General features: G+C 41.7%; 1 protein-coding gene across 6 annotated transcripts in view; it reads left to right on the top strand.

The window, feature by feature from the left end:
• Positions 1 to 24,908, top strand: part of bcor (BCL6 corepressor) — a 262,619-nt gene that overhangs the window by 117,000 nt on the left and 120,711 nt on the right. The window contains exon 1 of one of the 6 annotated variants that reach the window (XM_033033095.1): positions 17,162 to 17,194. The exons of the other annotated variants lie outside the window; for them this stretch is intronic. Coding sequence (XP_032888986.1) covers positions 17,177 to 17,194 — 18 coding nt within the window. The 5' untranslated portion in view covers positions 17,162 to 17,176. Of the gene's footprint in view, positions 1 to 17,161; positions 17,195 to 24,908 lie in introns of those variants that run through there. 6 annotated transcript variants of the gene reach the window in all.

A 24,908-nucleotide genomic window follows, 5' to 3' on the forward strand; every position in this document is an offset into this window, starting at 1 on the left:
TATTCATCAGTTTCCGTCTGAGACGTCGCTCTGCTCTAGGGTCACCCGGGGCAGGGGAGTGGTAAACTAAGCCGAAAACGGATAATTAATCTGCATCAGAGCTGCTGGCGGCTGACACGACTTCGGCATCACCAGGGTTTTGCAATCCATTTTTAATAGCAAGCACCGGAATTAGTCTACGGAATTGCGCCTGTTTTCTTTCGATGTTAAAGCAGTCACCAGAATTAAAAGGCGAAATCTGCAGGGTTAGGTATAGAGTGTGAGATGTACGTTCGTGCAAATAATGTGGATCAGAAAGCAACTGGAGCATACAGTGGGTTTCTGATGCAAAATCCTTCATTCTTTAATGAACTGAAAGCCGAAGGATGAAGTCGTTGTATTTTGGACTGCGTGGTTAAGGGTTTGAAATCACTCGTCTTTTTAGAAGCAATCTGGAACCCGGATTGGGTTAGTGCCACTGGCGACATTCCTGTTGATCATTGCAACCTCTGCAAAATGTTAGTCTTTAAGCGATAAACGCGCCGAACTGCAAAGAATAGGATCTGCATGCAGAAAAGTTGTGCAATTAATAACACCGCCGCGCGCCCTGCTTATCCCATCTTTCTCAGCCAAACTGGTTCAAACACGACGCTCGGCTCTTTAGAATTGAATGCATTTGGTCTCAGGACTTCATTAGTTCAGTGGGAAATAGCGAAGCCTACTGTGACTGTATTGGTTAGGGTTGTTCTTGAGATCCTCGAGATTTTTAATTAATGCAATAAATTATAATAAGGATTCCAGGAACTCTCCACCCAGGACCATGAATGTAAGATTACCATCGGAGCCTGGAGACAAGTTTACAGTTTGCGATTGGTTCTGCGCTTCATTATTGCGGTCTTCGGACAGCAGACAATAGGTGCAGGGGTAGGCCATTCGGCCCTTCGAGCCAGCACCGTCATTCAATGTGATCATGGCTGATCCTCCCCAATCAGTACCCCGTTCCTGCCTCCTGACTCTCTGCTATCTTTAAGAGCCCGATCTAGCGCTCTCTTGAAAGTATCCAGAGAACCAGCCTCCACCGCCCTCTGAGGCAGAGAATTCCTCAGACTCGCAACTGTGTGAAAATGCGTTTCCTCATCTCCGTTCTAAATGGCTTACCCCTTATTCTTAAACTGTGGCCCATGGTTCTGGACTCCCCCAGCATCTGGAACATGTTTTCTGCCTCTAGCGTGTCCAAACCCGTAATAATCTTATATGTTTCAACAAAATATCCTCTCATCCTTCTAAACTCCAGAGTATACAAGCCCAGCTGCTCCATTCTCTCAGCATATGACAGTCCCGCCATCCCGGGAATTAACCTTGTAAACCTACGTTGCATTCACTCAATAGCAAGAATGTCCTTCCTCAAACTAGGGGACCAAAACTGCACATATTACTCCAGGTGTGGTCTCACTAGAGCCCAATACAACTGCAGAAGGACCTCTTTGCTCCTATACTCAACTCCTCTTGTTATGAAGGCCAACATGCCATTCGCTTTCTTCACTGCCTGCTGTTCCTGCATGCTTACTTTAATTGACTGATGAACAAGGACCTCCCAGATCCCCTTTCCCCAACTTGACACCATTTAGATAATAATCTGCCTTCCTGTTTTTGCTACCAAAGTGGATAACCTCACATTTATCCACATTAAACTTAATCTGCCCACTCACCCAACCTGATGGGTCTTTGTCCCAAACATTATGGAGATCACTGTACGTCATGCATACAGCATGGAAACAGGCCCCTTCTCCTAACTAGTCCCCGCTGACAAGCCAAGATACCCATTTAAGACAGGCTGTTTGTCTGTGTTTGGCCCACATCCACATAAATGCCTCCTATCCATGTACCTATCCAAATATATTTCAAATGTTTTTATTGTACCTGGCCCAACTACTTCATCTGGCAGCTCATTCCATACATAAACCACTCTCTGTGTGAAAAGGTTGCCCCTCGGGTTCTTATGAAATCTTTCCTCTCTCACTAAACCTATGTCTTCTAGTTCTTGAATCTCAAACCGTGGGGGCAAGACTGTGTACTAACCCTATCTATTCCCCTCATGATTTTATACACCTATATAAGAGCCTACTCTGCTCGGTGATAAAGTCCTAGCCAATCAAATCTCTCCCTATAATTCATGCCCCCAAGTCCTGGCAACTTCCTCATGAATCTTCCCTGATCCCTTTCCAGCTTAATGACATATTTTTCATAGCAGGATGACCCAAACTATACACAATACTTCAAGTGCTGCCTCTCAATGTCTTGGACAGCGGTATCATAATGACACAACTTCATCAATTCACTGACTGATGAAGGCCAACATGTCAAAAGCCTTCTTCACCATCCTATCTACTTGAGACATTACTTTCAGGGAATTGTGTACTGGAGATCCCTCTGCTCAACAACACTTCACAAGGCCCTACCTTACATTCCCTGTGAAGATGCTACCCTGGGTTGACCTCAAAATACAACAGCCCACACTTATCTGGATGAAACTCCATTAGCCATTCCTTGACCCACTTGCCTGAATGATTAAGATCTCATTGTAATTCTTGATAACCATCCTCACTGCCAACCAAATCACCTATTTTAGGGTCATCTGCAAGCTTACTAATAGTGCCTTGTACATAATCATTCATATCGTTCATAAGGATGACTAACTGCAATAGGCCCAGCATTGATCCCTGAAGCACTCCACTAGTCACAGTCCACCAGTCCAAAAAAAAAATATTTCAACACCACCCTCTGCTTCCTACCATAAAGTCAATTAGCTCTGCCGGGATCCCATGTGATCTTACCTTCCAGAGCCATGTAACATGCAGAACCTTGACAAATACTTTGCTGGTCTATATAGGCTATATCTACAACCCCGCCCTCATCAACCTTCTTGGTTACTTCTTCAAAAAACTAAATAAAATGATCTCCCATGCACAAAACTATGCTGACGACCCCTAATCAAACTCTATCTTTCCTAATGCTTATATATCTTATCCCTCATAATCCTCACCAGTAACTTGCCAACTGCCGAGATTAGACTTACTGGTCTAGTTCTCAGGTTTTTTTTTGCAGCCCTTCTTAAAGAGAGGCACATCATTAACAACACTTTAATCTTCTGGCACCTCACCTGTGTCGAATGATGATTCGTATATCTGACTCAGGACGCCTGCAATTTCTTCTGCAGCTTCCCAGTGTCCTTGGTGTAAATATTCTTTCATAGCTTCACTTAAATGCTGCTTTGAAGAATGGTCAAGAGGATGGTGTCAACAGGAGGCATATACTTTTATGTAGGACCTTTAATATTACTTGATGTCATAATGTGTTTCACATAGTGCTGTCAAATAAAGCTAGATCCCGAAATTGATATAAGTAAATGTGGCAAAAAATCTATGATGTAGTGCTGGTGATTTGTTTTCAATTTGTCATGCTGTTTGGCCAATGGACTCATTGGATAGTGAGATTTAGGTGAAGCTGGTTATCATCAGCATTGATATGGGGACTGATCATGTTCTTTAGAGAAAACACATCACATGCCGCATTAGACTAAAAAATAGGGGTTTAAAGGAGAGCCAATACCTTAATTAGACATCTAAGAATGAAACTAATGAATGCAATAGCCCAAGTACAGAGTTGAGGCATTGAAGGAGGATAATGTGATTGACTATGTCAAAGTCATGGGAAAAATAATTTACCAAGATAATTACAGTCTCCTAGGATATTCTGTGTGACTTTAAGAGTAGTTCATTTCTATGTGGGGTCCAAGTTGTTTGAGGGAGGGAAGGGGTAGGGCAGGTTGAAGATATATGGAATAGACAATTCAGATTTGGGAACTGACAGTTGAAAGCATTGCACTTGAAGTTAATCATGTCAGCACATGCAATAAGTATCATTAAAAGTGAAGAAAATAGGAGCGAAGACTGACTTGTTGCATCTCTAACCTACAAAGACTAATGCCATATTAAATGATGACTGTCACTTGATAGATATTCCCAGGATCAGCTAATTCAATAGAAACTGGTGATTGAAGATGGAACCTTTTTGGCCGACATGGTCTATTATGACCATGTGTGGTGTATAATATAGATATAATATTGAGGAAACACCCAACATTATTTATCATTTATATTGTTAATCGGTTATGATTTTGGAACTTTATATTCTAGTTCCCCAATGCACATTATTTTCAATCCGAGTTGAAGATTTGTAAATGTTTGATAGGCCTGTATTATTATTGTATCTTGACATCACATATTAATATTTTTCATAGGACATGGTAAATCTCTTTGGATATAGTTTCTGTTTATTCGTGTTATTTGCATTAACTTATTCATTTTGGGGTCTCCCCTATAACTAATAGGAGTCTTTAATAGAGAATTGTCAACCTTGATTGTTCGTTAATTCCGGGTCTCCTTCGTATTTGACTGAAAGTGTGAGTTGGCACATGAGTTAGAAACTTATTTACATGTGGGGAATCACAGAACATCTACCTTCTGTACATATAGGTGCACGTTTCACCAGTTATAATCAATCCACTCCAAAGATGTACACGTTTGTAGGTTGATTGGCTTCGGTAAAGATTGTAAATTGCCCCTAGTGCATAGGATATTGCTAGTGTACGGGGATCGCTGGCCGGCGTGGACTCGGTGGGCCAAAGGGCCTGTTTCTGTGCTGTATCTCTAAACTAAACAAGAACAGGATGTCTAATAACCAAGATTCCTCTTCTTGTGCTTCATTCTGCAGCTGATCTCAACCTTATTTACAATGCAATGTTGCACTTAAACTGACTATTATAATGTGGTTGATATCTTGCCATTCAAATATTATTATCATTAGTTTCTAAATGTAGATCTTGGTCTCACCTGGCTCATATGAACTATATGCATAGAATGATATTTTTGCCATTTCATGACTTTTATGCCCACTAATATGTAGTGTTGCGCACCTGGTTAAGTTTCATTTGCAACTAATATTGGTGAGCATATAGAAAATATTATGATAATTGAATGTAAGATGGAATGGAAAATTTCAGCTTGATGATCATCCACAAGAACAGAAAAAAGTTAGAAGGAAAACAAGTTGTAAGATGTAGTGACCTATCAGCACCTTTACAATTATACTTAGCCAATCAACCTACAAACCTGTACTTCTTTGGAGTATGGGTGGAAACCAGAGAAAACCCGCTCGGGTCACGGGGAGGACGTACAAACTCCATACAGGCAAGCACCCGTTGTCTGCTCTACTCCTCTCCTCTTTTTCCTTGGCTTAACCTGTTTTACCTCAAATGTTACCCAGTTTTGACAAAAGGTTATCAACCTGAAATGCGAACTCTGTTTCTCTATTCACGGCTGCTGACTGGCCAACTGAACATTTCCAGCAATTTTTAATCACAGATATTTGGCATTTGCAGTATTTTAGCTTGCTGTAGAGGATTTGTTTGGTACCTACAAACTGCTGACCAATAACACATGATGATTTAAAGTAAATTGTAGAGCATAATGCAAGTAGATTGACAGAGGGAATACTTGTAAATGAAATAATGCTGGTAAAGAAATTCAGAAGCAATTTTTTAAAATGGTAGCAAATGGTCCACATTCTGCGTCTGAAGAAGAATTTCAACCCAAAACCTCACCTATTCCTTTTCTCCAGAGACACAGCCTGACCGTATGTGTATGTGACAAATAAACTTGACTTGACTTGACCTGCTAAATTACTAGAGCATTTTGTGTCTATCTTCGGTGTAAACCAGCATCTGCAGTTTCTTCCTACACCACTTTTCTGCAGTTGTTTATGCAGGAAACTATTTAAAAAAGAACTATTTACAGCTGTTAATCTTATCCTCATCCGAATTTAACAATGCGGTGAAAATCTGTTTAACTGACAGTTGGAAATCTATATAAAACTATAAAAGGTACACAAAAATGCTGGAGAAACTTAGCGGGTGCAGCAGCATCTATGGAGCGAAGGAAATAGGCAACGTTTCGGGCTGAAACCCTTCTTCAGACTGATGGGGGGTGGGGGGGGGGCAGGGAGAAGAAAGGAAAAAGGAGGAGGAGGAGGCTGAGGGAGAGGTAGGAAGGGGACGAGACAGCAAGGGCTAACAAAATTAGGAGAATTCAATGTTCAAGCCCCCAGGATGCAGACTCCCCAAGCGGAATATGAGGTGCTGTTCCTCCAATTTCCGGTGCTGCTCTCTCTGGCCATGATGGAGACCCAGGACAGAGAGGTCGGATACAGAATGGGAGGAGGAGTTGAAGTGCTGAGCCACCAGGAGGTCAGGTTGGTTAATGCGGACCGAGCGGAGGTGTTCGGCGAAACGATCGCCAAGCCTCCGCTTGGTCTCACCGATGTAGATCAGCTGACGGAATTAAAAAATAACAACAGCCACAGGACATTTATGAAGTTGATAGAAGGGGGAGGAAGTTGATGCAATGTTTCAATTAATGCATCTGACCATTTTCCCAATAAATATCACATTGCCAACCAAATATTTGGGCTACGTAAATATTTATGCAGCAATTTCCCTTGTTCCCCCCCCCCCCCCCGGATAATATATTGTTTGCCTTCTGCTGCTCCCACCTGGAGTGATCTACAATGCTATATTACCTTTCTCATTGTGCACCTGCATGCTTAGTTTTGAAGTAAAACTAGGATTAGCTGTCTCTTCTTCTTGCGTGTGGCGTGCACAGCCTAAAGTTGTGGGACAACTTGTTCTATTTGATCTTATTTGATTGTGCACGCCAGGTTGATTGCATTCGTTGAAACAGGGCGGACCATGTGAAGGTTGCAATCTCCCACACCAGGATTAGCTGTGATCAAAAATAATGACTATTGAAATCTTTGTTTTCTCTATAGTTTTCTGTCCATTTCATGGATGAATATTGCCATTACCATTTGCGCAGGAATTGTATAGTCAGGAGAAATAACAAGTTATTCAATTACTTTCATCTTGTTACAGCACCCTGATCTTTTAAATGCCCATTTGGGCTCACAGGATGGCTCACAAACGCAATGAATGTCTTTGAACTATATAGTTTCATCATTGGTCAATCCTTTATCTGAGTAAAATTAGCAAATGTGTTCCTGAAGTACCAACGGTGCAATTAGAGATTCTGATTGAATGACAACTATAAGTGTGCGTGTGTGGGTGATGGGTGAGTAGTTGAGTATCATGATATCAATGCTTGGATAACTTGTCCCACCATCTGGTTTTGCCAATGAATAATAGTTGCTCATACATAATAATGGAAAATAGCAAGCATATGAGAAATTATATCATAGTAAGGAATTCTGAATCCTCAGAAGAAGAGAAATTAGTTCATGGACAATTAGAGACGGATGATAAATTGTGAGCTTGCCAGTGTTGTACACATCCCATGAATGATTAAAACAAAATGTCCATACATCTGCAGGGCATCAACATTGAGCAGCAGGAGGAAACACAAATGATTGTTTTTGCTTCTTCGTCCAAGTGACTATCACAAACATGACATTTTAGCTGATCAACAATGCACTTTGTTATATAAAAAATGATTCCTGGTGTGCGGACATTGCTGGGAAATTAAGCATTTATCGCCTATTACTAGGTGTTGGCTCTTAAACCTCAGTAGTCCATCTTTATAGGGTTGCAATTTGCTTCACAGTGATGAAGAATCACATAGTACAGTCATAAACTATTGCTGCTCAAGTTCAAATTATTATACATTGCTAATATTTTAATTTTAATATGAAAGAAAAGACGCTGAACAAAATGTTGCAATTCATAGCACATCGTGTAGCAAGAGTCTATAAGCATTTTTAGTGATAATTCCATGATGCAACTGAGAGCCAGCAGTGTAACTGGCTTGACATCTGTAAATTACCGTGGGCAGATATGCCATCATCGCAAACACCTAATCTAGTCTTTCAGTATTCATTAGTGACATTTAACTGCTCTATTTTGACCTGCTGGCATTACCAGAATCCTTGTTGACACCAGAGTTTTTGTACCATTATTAGTCTAGCATAATTGGGAGTTTCCAGGCACTTGTGTATTGCCATTATACTTATTTCAATTAGCTTCCAGTGAAAATCTATGCATACTGATGTTTATCATTGCAGCAGCTCCATGTAATGAGAACAACTGACCTCAACTTTAGTAAATCCAAATATGCCATTTCAGAAGGCAGTTAAGAGTCACCCACATTGCCGTGGGTTTTGTCACGTGGAAATTAGACTGGGTAAGCACTCTCAAATCCTTACCAAAACAGTTGTGAGCAAGACTTTATGAATTGTGGTGGTTCCATATTTATTTTATTTTTTTAAATCCAGGATTATTTAATTGAATTTAAATGCCCCCATATTTGATCTTGTATCCCTGTCTCATTAACTCTGGTCCCTGGATTTCTGGTGCAATAGTATGGTATCAGAACCACATTGTTCTTTTGCCACAGGTAAACATGATGTCTGAAGAAGGGTCTCAACCCAAAACGTCACCCATTCCTTCTCTCCAGAGTTACTGCCTGTCCCACTGAGTTACTCCAGCTTTATGTGTATATCTTCGGTTTAAACCAGCATCTGCAGTTCCTTCCTAAACATGATGCATGATGTGGGCTGTTGGGTGACTTAGCTGATCGGCAGTTGCTGTCTGAACTATATGATGTGAGTCGATACTAGAAGGCTGCTGGCATCTCCAGGGCCAACTCCCAGAATGTCACTTCAGAAGAGATCAGAAAAACTGAAATCTAAGCAACTAGTACATTCATCAGAAACTGGCAATTGTTTCTGTAGAGTCGATTGAATTAACCTAATGTGTTCAAAGGAAAATATTCAGCACGTGAATTCAAACAGGGATTATGTTGCGTTGGTTTTGGAATGTAGACTTGGTCAAAGGATAAAGTGGAAGTAAATGTGTTCAAAAGGGAACTGCAGATATTTCCTTCGCTCCATAGATGCTGCTGCACCCGCTGAGTTTCCCCAGCAATTTTGTGTACCCAAGTGGAAGTAAATGTCTGAATATGCTTAACAGCAAAGCCACAGTGATGACAGAAATACAAGCCACAATAATGTCCATGTTGTTTGTATCTGCTCATAACAGTTGCCAGATGATGATCGAAAAGTTAATTGATTTAATTTAAGTAATTTGGGGGAAACAAGCAGTGGGGAGGTGGTTGTGGTACTAATTGGAACCTACACAGGTACAGTGCACTACCTGTGTAGGTTCCAATTCCAGATAATCTCCCTCTGTATTTTATTCTAATCACTGCAGTTTTAGCCTTACCCTTGTGGAAAATGGATAACTTGACAGTTATGATGTGATCTACCATTTTATGTATGTGAATGAATGTGTCAATGTTAGAATGTGCTCTGCTCTTGTGAATTAATGTTCATTCACTCTTTTTTTCTGTGAGGAGATTTGCCTGTGAGAAAATGCCTATGGAAAACAGAAACCAAGTAAATAACCCAGCTTGATGTATTTTGGTCCGTTTTAAACAATCAACTGCAATTAGTATTTAAACAGGGTATTCTGCGAATGAGATCCATACAATGTCCATGTGTTATATTTCTTGTTCAACAGAGACTTAAAGATTGCCTGTAAAAATGCTGATGATACCACGTACATTCCACCAAAAATAGGTAGCTGCATTTTCAATCTGCATTCGCTCTGGGTCCTGTATACCTTCTAGTAGTAACCATTTGTGGCAGGATACAAAATACAGATACTGAGCAGATAGGAAGGTGGAAAGAAAACATCCGCTATAAATTGACTCTGTGACGTCATAGGTAGGTGTATCAGTGGTGAGAACATATTCCTCTTTGTTCAGCAACCCAAACTACTGAAGGAGGAAAATAATCAAAAATGTGATCTGTAGGTTGGTTGTAACATCCTGTCACTTTTGTTGGTGCACGTCAAATGTAGTTTAGTTCCAGTAGCAACAGTCTGTCTTAAACAATATCAAAATGCAGGCAAGTTTTATACACAGAGGGTGGTGGAAAGCGCTACCAGGAGTGGTGGAAGAGGCAGTTAACATAGAAACATAGAAAGTAGGTGCGAGAGTAGACCACCAGGTCCGTCGAGCCCGCACCGCCATTCGCTCATGGCTGAACACTAAACAGACACACTTACCCACAAACAGTAGACACAAGACACAGAACACAAGACACTACCCTCCCCTTTATACCGCTATCACCCCTCTCCACCCCAAGAACCTCGCGATCTCCTGGGGGAGGCAAAAAACCGGATAAAAACCCAGGTCCAATTCGGGAAAAAAATCCGGGAAATTCCTCTCCGACCCCAATCCAGGCGATCGACACTTGTCCAGGAGATCACTCAGGTCTTACTATACTAACCATACCTAGGTCCATATCCCTGCCCTCTCCCCGTTAGCAGAGCAGAGCACATTCTAACATTATGACAGTGGAGACACGAAGAACTACAAACACTGGAGTCTTGATTAAAACACAAAGTGCTGATGTAACTCAGCGGCTCAAGCAGCATCCGTTGGGGTTAAAAAAAAGGATATAAGCAATGATAATAGCATTTTGGAGGCTTTTAGATTGGTATGTGGATAGTTAGGGCATGGGATGGGGGGGGTTGGAGGGATATGGATCATATGCAGGTAGATGAGATTAGTTTATCTTGGCATCATAGTCGGCACATGCATTGTGGGCCGAAGGGCCTGTTCCGTGCTAAACCGTTATAGAGTCATGCAGCGTGGAAACAGGCCCTTCGGCCCAACTTGCCCACTCCGGCCAACATGTCCCAGCTACACTAGTCCCACCTGCTTGCATTTGGCCAATAAGTTACCCTTGCAGATGCTGGTTTAAACCAAAGATAGATACAGAAAGCTGGAGTAACTCAGTGGGACAGGCAGCATCTCTGGAGAGAAGAAATGGGTGAGGTTTCTGGTCAAGACCCTTTTGCAGACCTGAAACATAACCCATTCCTTCTCTCCAGAGATGCTGCCTGTCCTGCTGAGTTCCTCCAGCTTTTTGTGTCTATCTTCCATGAAAAAGTTACCCCTCAGATTCCTATTAAATATTTTCCCCTTCACCTTATACCTATGTCCTGTGGTCCTGAATTCCCCTAATCCTGGCAAGAGACTCTGCGTGTCTACCCCATCTATTCCTCTCATGATTTTATACACCAATTCTATTTTCTTATAGTATTTATAGACCACTAAAGGTTAATTGTCTCAGAATTCGGACGCAAGGAGTGAAACTTGCTTATGTCACCTGGAGTGTACAAGAAGGAACTGCAGATGCTGGTTTACCCCTTCCTTGTGTTACCTGGAAACGTGTTGTGGTTTGGGTTATTTTAAACTTGCGTCTAGGTAGTAGAATACAGAATTATCGCGCCGTTTCAAATTTCCATCAGATATTTTTTTTTAAACGTCGTGTAAAGTACCATCGCAACGTTTAAGAAATATTTGGGCAGGTACATGTATCTATAGGCCAGATTTAGAAGGATACGAGCCAAACGCAAGCAGGTGGAAATAGTGTAGATGGAGCATGTTGGTCGGTGTAGGTGAGTTGGGCCGAGGGGCCTGTTTCCACGCTGTATGCCTTTATGACTCACCCCTGATTGCAAGCAGTGAAAGCATTTGCTTCAGCGCGAACATTGTAAAGTGACGTGCAGTGGGCTCGCTGTGTGTGTGTCCTTATGTCCGGGTTTCAGGAAGTTGTCAGTGTTGTACATTGCATGGGGAGAGTTGCCTTCAGCAGCAGCGCTGCTCAAACCATTACAGGAGAGAGTCGCCTTCAGCAGCAGCGCTGCTCAAGCCATTACAGGAGAGAGTCGCCTTCAGCAGCAGCGCTGCTCAAGCCATTACAGGAGAGAGTCGCCTTCAGCAGCAGCGCTGCTCAAACCATTACAGGAGAGGGTCGCCTTCAGCAGCAGCGCTGCTCAAGCCATTTCGACTAAAAAATAAATTAATGTTTTATATTTTAAAAAACAATTGGTGAATTTAATCTGTCAGCTAACCGTTCAGATGCTTTAAAGACTAGCAGCACCTGATTTTTTTTAACATTAATATTTTATGAATTTTACTGGCATCATTAGCTGCCATACTTTTTTTCCGGAAGCGTGTTGCTTCTATGGAAAACTCTTAATCCGCTCCGCGGTTCGAAAGGTGCAGGTACTGTCATTTGTTTTCCAGAGTCCGCTGGTTCATTATAAACTTTCCTCCGAAGTGGGTGTGGGGAATTGCAGAAATCTTAAATTAATCACAGTTCTTTAATGATGTTATTGATTTTATTAGCCCGGGGAAGGTGAATGTACCGCATCATTTCAAACCTAAAGTTTAACCTGTTGCTGTTATTTATTAGCAGCGTATTTACACTTTTCGCAGCTTTTAATATTGGTAAATTTACATTACTTCCTACTTACGAGGGGAAAGATGCTATGACAACACGCGCTAGTTAATAAATTACAGACCGAACAGTAATGCTGCTTCAGGTATGGACTTATCTGTTTTTTAATATATTTTTAAAAAGCCACGATATTGGTTCGGGGCAGAGAGGATTGATAGACTCTCGTGATAAATTGATATCTGAATATTGCCAGCCTTGTGTAGTTATTGGACGTTATTGCGAACATCATAGAGTTCCATTAACATTAACCCAGCTGGTAGTTTATTGAATGGTATACTTTCAACTCCAATGCAGAACTCATTTAAACGCCTGGCTTTTGATGAAGCTAGCGCTTCATTATCAATGGAACTTGCTGGAAAGTGCAGCGTGATACACGGTAAAAAGTTCCTTTATTGTCGCCCTGATGTGTAAAATGAACAATAGGAGCAACAAGCCAGTGTTCAAAGCAGCTGTGTTTCCTGTTCACAGGTTTTGCTTTATTGTAGCGATTTGTTTAGATTTCCCTGCACGAGACTCTTCATCACTTCAATGGTTAAGCCTTAAGGTTGGCCTCTTTCATTATTTATCGCGAACCTTGCACTAACCTGGGTTTCTCGCGAAAATGGTGCAATTTAATCCCAGTTGCGTTCCATAATGAATTCTAGCTTTCCAATAGCGATCGCAGTCCTTGCTGCTCCATGCAAACCGGGGTTCTTCCTTGTAGGCACTGTGAAATGTTTGTGTGTGTGCTGTGCAGTTCGGGTCAACGGGAGGCTTTGCAGAGCTAACTGCCCCAGGCGACCATTAGCCATGACTGGATAAGCGCTCTCTCTACCTGCTGACACGCCATTACTCATTGTGCTCTTACAACTCCTGTGCCATCCACATCATACCGGAGTTTAGTACAGGGTAAACCGTACGCGTAGACAAAACCAGGGTAGGAAATAAACGAGCCTGGGTCTGCGCAAGGTAAGCATTTCTCATAATCACCAGGGGTAAATTGCACTGCATAGATGATTATGTTGCATCTCACATTTTTATCTTTTCAGAACCTAGATTTGCAATTCCACTCGTGACCGCCAAACCACACCCCCCACTTCCAGCAATCGTTTTTCTGATAGGTTGCTTATAAAGTCGAAGAGAAAACCAACAAACTTGGTTAGTTAAATGTCATGAAATAGGTGAAATTGAAATTGCACATTCCAAAGTGAATACATTATATTCAGTTTAAAAAAACCCCACATGTTAGAAATGTCCAACATGTCAGGCAGCATCTGTGGAAAGAGAGAAAAGTTAAGGTTTGATTTAAGGCCTTGTTGGTCATATATGCTGAGAGTGGATGCTCAGTGTTATGGCACAATAAGACAGCCAAGATGGAGTCAAGGATGACAACTAATGTTTATAGGGAGAGGTTGAGTAGGCTGGGTCTCTATTCCTTGGAGTGCAGGAGGATGAGGAGTGATCTTATAGAGGTGTGTAAAATCATGATAGGAATTGATCGGGTATATGCACAGAATCTCTGATAAGGTGAAGGGGAAAAGATTTAATAGGAATCTGAGGGGTAACTTTTTCACACAAATGGTGGTAGGTGTATTGAACAAGCTGCCAGAGGAGGTAGTTGAGGCTGGGACTATCCCAACGTTTAAGAAACAGTTCAACAGGTACATGGATAGGACAGGTTTGGAGGGATAGGGATCAAGCGCAGGCAGGTGGGACTAGTGTAGCTGGGACATGTTGGCCGGTGTGGGCAAGTTGGGCCAACGTGCCTGTATCCACACTGTATCATTCCATGACTCTAATGGAAATAGAAGTAACACATATTCTGTGTGCTTTCAAGTTTCAGTCACAATGCCGGTTTTGGTTCTGAAGAATGAGTTATTCATTTTTTTACACAAGGACAACATAATGGCTCAGCTGCTAGAGTTGCTGCCTCACAGCGTCAGATATTTGATCCTGACCTTGCCTGCTGTCTCTGTAGAGGTTGCAAGTTTTCCAGTGGCTGTGTGGATTTCCTCTGGGTGCTCCAGTTTCCTCACACATCGCAAAGATGTGCGGGTTTGTAGGTTAATTAGCCTATGTAAATTGCCACTAATGTGTAGAAAATGAATGCAAAAGTGGGATAACATAGAACAAATATGCTTCCATGCTGTATCACCAAACTAATCTAAAAGTTATAATGACTGCCTTTTCCAGACACCTGAGCAGTTGGGGGGGCTATGCGTGAGTGGTGCAATATTGCATTGGGGGAACGGGTGAGTGGTGGAATCTTGCGTTGAGGGAGCACTTGCTATAGTAACTTACTAAAACTCTTTGTGTGTGTGTGTGTGTGAGAGAGAGAGAGATCTGGGCAAAATCTGATTAATTCCCATTTTCTTCCAAACGCTAGGCCACAGCCTTCCTATTTTCACACATTCTACTCACATTTTTTTCCGTCGAGGTGATAAACATCTTCCCGTCGCATTCCCACCTATATTTCTGAACCTTTTAATCGTTTAAAGTTTTAAAAACAGCCCGATAACTCGCCCATTTCGAGAAAAAAATCCCGAGTGACGTCACAATGGACTCGCAAGGCAGGACGGGACACTCCGGGAGGGAGGGGCACTCCAGCGCTCGTGCGGCTGCTGCCGGTGCCCGACACCTGGTGGCGAGGGTGGAACCGCGGGCCCTGGCTGGAGCCAAGCCTAGTGCTTGAGCTGGAGTGAGGGCTGAGCCCGGGGCTTGGGATGGGGCCGTGACTGGGGCTGATAAAGAAGTCGCCGCTGGAACCAAGGACAAGCCTGGGTCCAGAGCCAGGGACAGTGAAGTCGGAACCTGGACTGGAGGAGCCCAGGTGGCGGCCGAGCTGATGTCTGTAGGCTGCCGCTGGAACCAAGGACGAGCCTGGGTCTACAGCCAGAGCCTTGTCGAGTACGAGAACCAGAACCAGGTCGAGTTTCAGGCCCTGGAGCTGCTCTATGACCTGGGTAGGTCCTGGGGCAGGGAATAGGAGTGAGGGGGGGTGGGAGGATGAGGGAAATGAGGAGGAAATGGGGTAGGGTCTCTACCCATCTCCCTCTCTGCCCCTCTCCCTCTCTACCCCCCCCTCCACCTCCCTCTACCATCCCTCTCTATCCCCTCCCTCTCTACCCCCCCCTCCCTCCCTATCTACCCCCTAGTCCTCCTCACTACCCCCTCCCTCTCTACCCCCTACCTCTCCCTCTCTGCCGCCCCTCCCTCTCTAGGGAGTGGTGAGTATTGGGACGTATGGGTGAGTGGTGGAATATTCCGTTCGGCGACCAGCCCCCCCCCCCCCCCCCCCCCCCCCCCCCCCCGCGTGTGTGGACAGGACCCAATGGGTTCCACTTGGTCTAGTGTATAATATAATGCTTCTTACATAAATTTTGAAAAGAGGAAATGCAAGTTTCCCACATTTAGAATTAAGCAAAATTCTTTGTTTGCAAAAAGTGATAAATAATTCACAGATCTATGCTGATCATGGGTGATAGGTAAATATTGAACAAAATACAAGGAAATGTCTCTGTTAAACTTCACGTGGTGCCAGGGTATTTCTGCATTTACTCTCTTTTCACTTGAGCAGACATGACATCGCTCATTATTTTCAATTTCAGAAGAGAAACCTCTTTCAGAAAGGGGTATTCAATTGCTGTATTGAAACATCAGCATTTACTAACTGCTCTAGTCCTAGCAACAAGCTTAAACACAGTTTGTTATCCTGAATTAAAACGAGTTTGAAATACAGGTTGAAAAAAATATATCAAAAGAAGGAGGTTTTTTTGGAAGGCTATTGAAAGCGAAGGATAGGTTGAAGATCATGATATTTTTGGGACAGTTCCAAGTGAGTGAAGCGTAAGTTTAAAGATGAAGATGCCCAAGAGTGGGGTGGTGAGGGATGGCTGGAAATAAATAGTTGGGAGTTTATTTCAGAAGGAGGAGTGGCATGACATGGAGGATATGAAAATGAGGATCGGGATCTTTAAGAGATTAAATGGAAAACTGGATTGGTGTGGGGTGGTTGCGAGGATGAAAATTATATTGAGATTTTTGTATTAATTGTACATGTTGGAAATTTGAAACCAAAACAAAAAAACATGTTTGAAGCAAGTCAATAACAGTTAGGGAGATCAGATAAGTTAATGAAAGATTAAGCTTGTTGTAAAGTAAGAGCATTGAAAATTTTGGTGACATATTTATGGCTTTAAACAGAATAACAGTGAAGTATTGGAAATGAACAGTACATGGAAAGAGAAGCTAGCTGGAAATTGGAGACAGTACTGTAATAGGATTCCGTCCCATAATTTCAGCTACTCCCTGCTTAAGGTGCTGTAACAGAAAGATAGGCTACAGTTGAGTGTTACTGTTAGATTTCCAAATATGATCATCTTGGCACATGAACTCTTAGTATTACTGAAGACTGCCCCACTGGGTTCAGATTGAGTGGTTGACTAAGTGCAGAATGACACAGGTGTGCAAGATACTTTTGCGTGTTTGTTTCTGAGTTGTATGATGGGACAATTTATTTCAGGTGTTAATGTAAAAGCAGTAAATGCTGGGAACAAAACAAAGTCCATGACTTGACATCGGGCACTACAGCTACAATACTTGTGTCAGTGGTGATGAATTGGTGGAGTGGACTGCATCTGTGAATATTGATCATGCTTGCCAATAATTTTGCCAAAGGGCAGCATGCAGATAATGAATAGAAGCAGTCCAAAATGCCCCACGGCAAAACAAAAATGACGTACACACAGGGGATACTCTGATGATGATAGTTTCAGGAGAGGTAGGAATGGAAGAGTAGGAGCAGTGTTGCTGATGTGGAGTACATGGGGTAAAGAAGATGAAGGCTGAAATGATGGTGAGTTTAAACAACACGATTTCTGTGGTGAAAAATAATTAGAAATGTTACTGTGTAAACTCTGTGGAAATGCTACGACAGATGATCATGTATTTGGATGCACAAAGCATGTATTGATGTTGTAAGAGGACAATGATAGATGTTTGCTGAATGAAGCATGAAGGAGGTCCTGAGATAAGGAATCAACACTTGAAGTACTGGATAAATGGGCAATGTGTATATGGGGGTGCAGATGGATTAAAGAACGGTGAGTGTAATCATGGCATTCCATTCGTCCATCTTGTACTGGTAAAAATCAAGTATGTTACAGAGGGTCTTTTGCAGTAGAATTTTCATTTTTGGTTGAAAAGCAAAAGTGTATAGATGCTGGCAATCTGAAATAGAAACAGGAATATGTTGGAAACACGCAGCAGATCTGGCAGCATTTCTTGAGAAACAAAGTTGACAATTTAAGTTAGAATGTGAGAGGTTGGTTGTCTATCAGGTTAGCATTGGTATTGGTTTATTATTGTCATGTATATCGAGATACACGGAAAAACTTTGTGTGCCATTCAGTCAAATCATATGAGTACAATCAAACTGTATACGTGCAATTGGTGGTGCAAAGAGAAAATTACCACTGTACAGAACATAGCGTTGCATCGTTATAACATTATTGTTACATAAGAAATGCATATTTTAAAAGTGCAAGGTCCACAATGGGAGCAGCTGTTGCTGAATCTGGTGGTAAGTGCTTTCAAGCTTTTGTATCTCCTGCCTTGTTTTTGTGATGAAATAGGCTATACCCACAACTGTCTGCAATTTCTTGTGGTGTTAGTAAGATCTTTTGCCAATCCAAACTGTGATGTATCTCCCAATATGATGTTTTCTACAATACATCTGTAGGTGTTGATTTGAGCTGTTGGAGAATTGCCAAACTACCATAGTCTTTTGAGTAAGTAGAGGTTGTTGGTGTGCTTTCTTGGCCAAAGCTTCAGTACAGACAAATTGTTTGTGATATTTATGCCTGGGAACTTAAAGTCCTCAACCATCTTCAGTTTGGCACCATTGATGCTGACTGGGGCGTATACATCACCTAATTTCCTGAAGTCATCAACTAGCTCCTTCATCTTGCTGACATTGGTGTTGCCTTGACCCCATGTTACAAAGCTCTCTATCTACTTCCTGCACTCTGTCTTATAGTAGTGGGCCGGTTCATTAAACCGGCCCACTACAGTATTGTAATCTGCAAACTGGTAAATGCAGTTATTGGCCACACAGTTGTTAGTATGTAGGGAGTTAGTAAGGAGCTGAGAATGCATCCTTGCAGGCCAACAGTGTCGGCCCACCGAGTCCGCACTTACCAACGATCCCCGCACATTAACACTTATACACACACTAGGGACAACGTTTTTTACATTTATACATTTATATCAAGTCAATTAACCTACAAACCTGTACATCTTTGGAGTGTGGGAGGAAACCGAAGATCTCGGGGAAAACTATCACAGGTCAAAGGGAGAACATACAAACTCCGTACAGACAGTACCCGTAGTCGAGATTGAATCTGGAGCTCTGGCGCTGTAAGGCAGTAGCTCCACCGCTGCACCACCATGCCGGGTTAAGGTCACTTGATGAGTAATAATCAAAACAGTGCTGAGGTGAAGGCAAGCAAATGGGAATACTGCAAAGAAGGAACCATGGGCTTTAAGTAAAGATAATAATAATAAATTTTATTTATTGGGCGCCTTTCAGACATCTCAAGGACACCTTACATAGATTAACAGGAATATAAACATATAATCAGAATAAAATAAATAATAAAGACATCACAGAAACACAAATTAAAAACAGAATTCAGTCCAAAAACAAAAAATCAAAAACACAATGTAGATGATCAATATTTGAAGGTAATTAGGGAAGGATGATAGTGAAGTGTTGAAATAAGGAACATCTGCTGAGTGAGTAAGCAGGAATAACTGAGGTGAGTGTCATGCTATCTGCACTCTTTCAGAGTAAAGCTTGGATTTTAAATGTCAAGTTAAGTTTTGTATTGCACATGTTAATCATTCCTAAGTTTCTAAATAAAGTCCATAGTATTTGCTGAAGGTAAATATTTGCTGAGAAGAGTCTGTTGAGCTAAATGCATTCAGTAAATAATACCATTCATAAAGGGAAACACGAATGTCCCAAAAAATATCACAATCAGTGATTAATTTTTAAGGTATATAACTTTTTTTTTAAATACAAGTGCAGGAATCAATTTGTGTTCATTAAATTGGAAAGCAGAATTTTAATTTACTTCAACAGGATATAGATAATTATGTGTAGGAAGGATGGATGTGTAGGAAGGATGCTGGATTACACTGATTACAACGTCACCAATTCCTTCTCTCCAGAGATGCTGCCTGTCCTGCTGAGTTATTCCAGCATTTTGTGTCTAGCAGATAAGTATGTTGTTTGTAGTAATTGTTAACTGGCTATTTAACTTAATGGTATTGATGACTAAGGTTGGGTCAGCCATGTTCTATTTGCCTGTTGAGTGATGGTAAACAGTATAACCAATGACTGGGTAATGGTGTAGCTGGGCAGTGGTTAGCTAACCTGTAAATCATCCAAAATGCTTTTTACTGCAATTGTATGTAAACGGTGAGCTTTTACTGATGATTCGTAGTACCAATGGTGGAGGACATGCTGTCAAAAATAGAAGAATTAGTCGAGACGGCACAGAGTTGATGTGGGAGCCACTCTATTTTTTTTTTGCCCATTGCAGTGGTATGAAGGACAACTAAGTGTTAGGCCTGCAGTAACAATGAACGGCCAGAGAGGAAGACAAAGGAAACTATTTTGAAAACATAAAGCAATGGACTGTAGCAACTCGATTCAAGCTCTAGAAGTCCCAGGATTGTGCATGTTGCAAGCTATCGACTGAATGGACTTCCTGAAAGGCACCCCCATGATCAAATTGGACATGAGAATTGCTGTAGTAATGATTATAATTTAGCCTTGCCTTTTGTTCCATTTAATCTGTGACCAAACTTAGACTTGAATCTATACAGTTGGTTTTAAGGCATTAGAATTAATTAAACAGGCTGTTTAGTGCAGTTTACCACATATTGGGATTAATTCTACAATAACACTAAACTATTCGTATGTCTTGGTGCCAATATATCACCTCAGGATGGAGGTGTTCTTACATTTTTAGACATTTGCAGCAAATGAAGTCTTAACGCATTGCCCAGTTACAAGTGTCCACTGTGATGTTATAACATCAGGACATACAGAAGAGCAAGGATACTTGGTCGATATTGAAGCAGTTGATTTACATGATTAACAGATTGTTGAGTGCTTGGCCACGTAAAATGGAGAGCACTCTAAGGGCACTGTGGCTTCTTTTGCAGCTCTATTCCACATACATTGGCAGAATTTGAATTTGCCGAACGGTCCGATCCTGATAAAATGAGATTACCACAACCACATTGTTCAAAGCCACTTTGCACTTGTACTGCTTACTTTCATTATGTTGCTTGTATGCCCATGATGACAGCATACATGCAGGCTGTGCCTGTGAGAATTTGCTGAGATACTGCGGCAGATAACGAATTATGATGTCTGTACTCACCCAGTAACGCTGACGTAGTATTGACGAAGAGATCAGCTATCCTCATTTAAACTTTAGAAATTTGGGCTGGAATAGGCCATAGAGCCCTGCAGGACTGGTGTGCCATTCAAAACCATCATGGCTGATTCAATCTAAGATTCAATTCCATTTCATACTGTACTGCATAACTGCTGACTCTTATTTAGCCCAAAAATGTTCCTATCTCAGCCTTAACTATATTTAATGATTAACACAGTACAGGTATTTGGGGTAAAGAATATTATAATTTGATAAATTCACTGTCTATACTACCTTGTGAATAGATTGTAGCATTTTCCCAATGATGGATGTTATTAAGGTAGTGGCAGCCAATATAATTAAACAGTTGTTGTATTTTATGAAAGGGAGATAGCATTTAACACAAAACTAAAGTGTTTGAGGGATGTAACAAATAGTGTGCACAAAGGGAACACATCATATTTGGATGTGGTTTCCTGGTTTCTATCTCTCCCCTTTTTTGGATAAAGGTGTTCATTTGCAATTACCCAATATACTGGGACCTTTTAAGAAAGTAGGGATTTTCAGAAGATTGCAACTGGTGCAGCCACTTTTAAGATCATTGGATGCAAGCCATCAGATCCTGGTATTTGTCAGCCAGTAATCCCACTATTTTAATGATAAAAATACCAGTAAGACAAGATGCAGGCGTCCACATCCAAATACATTTGGCAAGTGGTTCTCTGAGTGTAAAAGGTATGGTGAGCAATGGTTTTTTTCACTCTTTGGAGACATAAGAGACTGCAATGCTGAAAACTGGAGCAAAAACAAAATGCTGGAGGAATGCAGTGGGTCAAGCAGCTTCTTGGGGGTGGTGGTGGTGGGGGGAGATGCAAAAGGAATTGTTGATATCTCAAATTGGGTTCTGATGGAGCGTTCCTCCAGAAGTTGTTTGTTTTAAATCTTTGTTTCTCTTTTTTAGTTAGTAACCAAGCATTGTTTCAATTTTGTCCAATGCACCACCCATCTCTGTCTTCCATGCAGCAGGCAAGCTCCTCATTTGTCTCTTCACACGTGTCTTCCATTAACGTCTTCAGCATCATCATGATTGGCCATCCTGAGTCACGTCTTCCATGGGTGGGTTCCCACAGCACAACCTTGTTTGCTGGCATTTCTGGGGGCGGTGGCAGTGACCAGCGAACCTCATCCTTCTCGACCTGATCTTCTCGGTCAGAGGTGGAATCTCCCCATTGAGCAGGGCGTTGGTGATGTGGTCCCTCCAACTGACATTTTTAACTTTTCTGAGCATTCGGGTATAGGTACCATCGAGAGACATGGACAGTGCTCGAGTGAGCCTCCTTGCCTCACACCCATACAATAATATGGTCTCTGCAGTTGCATGGAAGAATCTCAGTTTGAGACTCTTAGACATCCGAGGCCCAGATTTTCCCCATGTTATTGAGGGCTTTCCATGCGAGCGCTTTCTAAGCCTTGATGTCATTCTCCGAGCTCTGCATCCTCACTCCCACGTACTTGAAGTCGTCCACTTTCTTGAGAGATGTACCGTCACTGGTCTTGAGAGGCTGATGGTCACCAACGTTGAACACCATGTACTCCGTCTTCTTGGCATGAAGGCGGAGGCCCACTTTCTAGCATTCCGTCTCCACCCTGCCGAGCAGCTCCTGTGCCTCCCTAATCTGGTCCGATAGCAGGACGATGTCATCAGTGAAGTCAAGGTCTGACAAGTTGACTGGCCCGATTCTTCTCGAATGTCTTGGAGTGATTGTGAAGTCGAGGTCGTCATGTTCCTTGAGCGCCTGCCTCATGGCATAATCAAGGACAATGACGAAGAGAAAGGTTGTCAGCGTGTCTCCCTGTAAGACCCCCACGAGGATCTTGAACACTTTGCTCTCGCCATCCGGGGTGACAACCTTGGCCGTGGTGCCCAAGTGCGTATCCTCAATAGCTCTCAGGAGATGAGGAGGGATACTGTAAGCCTTCAAAATCCTCATCATTTTGCATCGATGAATCGAGTCATGCCTTCTTGGAAGTCTATGAAGGTTAGGATGGCAGGCAGGTTGTTACTCTTCACCTCCTCAATGATTCTTCGGAGGGCAAGGATCTGTGTGACCATGTTCCTCTTCGCTCTGAAGCCGTTCTGATTGTAACGTAGCTTCGGGTCGATAGCAGCTCTAATCTGGTTGAGAATCAAGCAGTTGTAGACTTTGGCCAAGACACATGTCAGGCAGATGCCACGTTGGTCATCCAACACTTATTTAAAAATCATGTAAAAATGCTTTATAGCTCCCAAAGTGCCCTATAAGTCTATTTGTATCAATGTGTGTTGCTATTGACTTCAGTTTTAAATTACAATTAAATTTAGTCATTTTTAAATTGAAGTCCACAGCAAAGTTTGTTGCTAGTAGTGCTAGTTGCTCGTTGTTTGTCTGGATACCTTCCTTACTTCCTTGGATTAATAAATCTACCACTAGGCAAATGACACAAAACCCAGCTAAAGCTGCTGTTAAGGACACAACCAGGTGGAACAATCTGCAGGTTCAGGCAGCACGTCTGGAGAACATGGATGGATGATGTTTTGGGTTGAGACCCCTAGGACCTAGAAGGGTCTCAACCTGAAACGTCGCTGATCCATGTTCTCCTGAAATGCAGCCTGACTTCCTGAGTTACTCCAGCACTTTGTGTCATTTGTGTCAGCATTTGCAGTTCTTTGTTTCTAAAGCTGCTATTATATATGGAAAACCTGGAGCTGGTTTGTTATCATTTTGTTTTTTTTCAGAAACTCAGACATTCTCTGTAAGAAAAGGTAGTTAGGCAGCCAATTGTGCTACATCCAGCAAATGTTAAATTTTGGCTTTCGTATAAGGATTTCAAGATATCTGAGAGAACATTATAATTATGTTTTTTGTATATCCTATCAGGCACTCAAGGGTCAGCTTCGGAGATATGCATATCACACTTATGAGTTGCCCATTATTTGAATATCAATCTTAGCAATGCACCCTGGGAGAGAAATGAAATAATGGAGGTAAAAGATTAAACCAAATCCATGATCCAGTTAAAACGAGGATATGAGATGCATTGGCTTTACTAAAGCACAAAAGAAATGGTTATCAATCATTCGACATGTTTTGTTTATAATAAACAATGCTGTGTTTTTTATCGACAATAAATATTAAATGTTTTTGGAACAATGTACATCTCTGCTCTATCAAAAGATCCAATGAGAACTGTGGCAGATAAACTACACAAGCAGTTTTAAAAATTGGTTTCCTTTTTAATATTTGATGGTCAGATAATATCAACGGGAAATATTTTTTGCTGGAGTATTTCCATGGTTTCATCCAAGTTGCTATTTTTAATATATAAAGTTCTGTAATTTTTTGATCATGTTGGAAAGGGAGAATGGACAAAACAATCAAATCTGCTTTAAACTTCATCTGCCATTAATCATTTTCCAACTGGAACTATGGGAATGACCTGGTAGTGCTCAGCTCTTTCACAGTTCTGAGACACTGAGACAACTTTCATCGGCCCCACTGCAGCCCTGCTGATTAACATGGACAAGAGACCAAACCCAGACATCTCTGTTGTGCACCACCTGTCAACACTCCACTTAAAATACTAATGTTGCAATTTTGTAGTGCAATTCACTTTTCAGCAGTCAAGTGTCAGTGAATTTAGAAATACCAGTTATAATCTTGTAAAATTTTTCGATTACAGGGATATTGTCCATGCCAGTGACCTTTACAATGCCAAGATTTACTTGTTTTCATAACTCTCCTTTCAAACAAACCCTGTAAACTATATGCCTCCCGGCATCAGAGTTCTCTGGCAATAGTCTGGTAAATGCCAAAGCTAGGTATTTCTCTTTCTAGTTAAGCTTTCTGGAAAATTGTTTACTAAGAGACTTTGAGGAACTAAGTTTGAGCCTGACTTTTCTTTCACCAAAATAACAACACTGTATTACTTTAATGTAATAAAAATGAGCTGCAGATGATGGTTATACCAAAGGTAGACAAAATGCTAGACTAACTCAAGGACCAGGTGATGTTTCAAGTTGGGACCCTTTTGCAGGCTGACACAAAATGCTAGAATAATTAAGCAGGCCAGTCAGCA

This window comes from Amblyraja radiata, chromosome 14 (genome assembly GCF_010909765.2).
Source record: "Amblyraja radiata isolate CabotCenter1 chromosome 14, sAmbRad1.1.pri, whole genome shotgun sequence".
NCBI lineage: Eukaryota > Metazoa > Chordata > Chondrichthyes > Rajiformes > Rajidae > Amblyraja > Amblyraja radiata.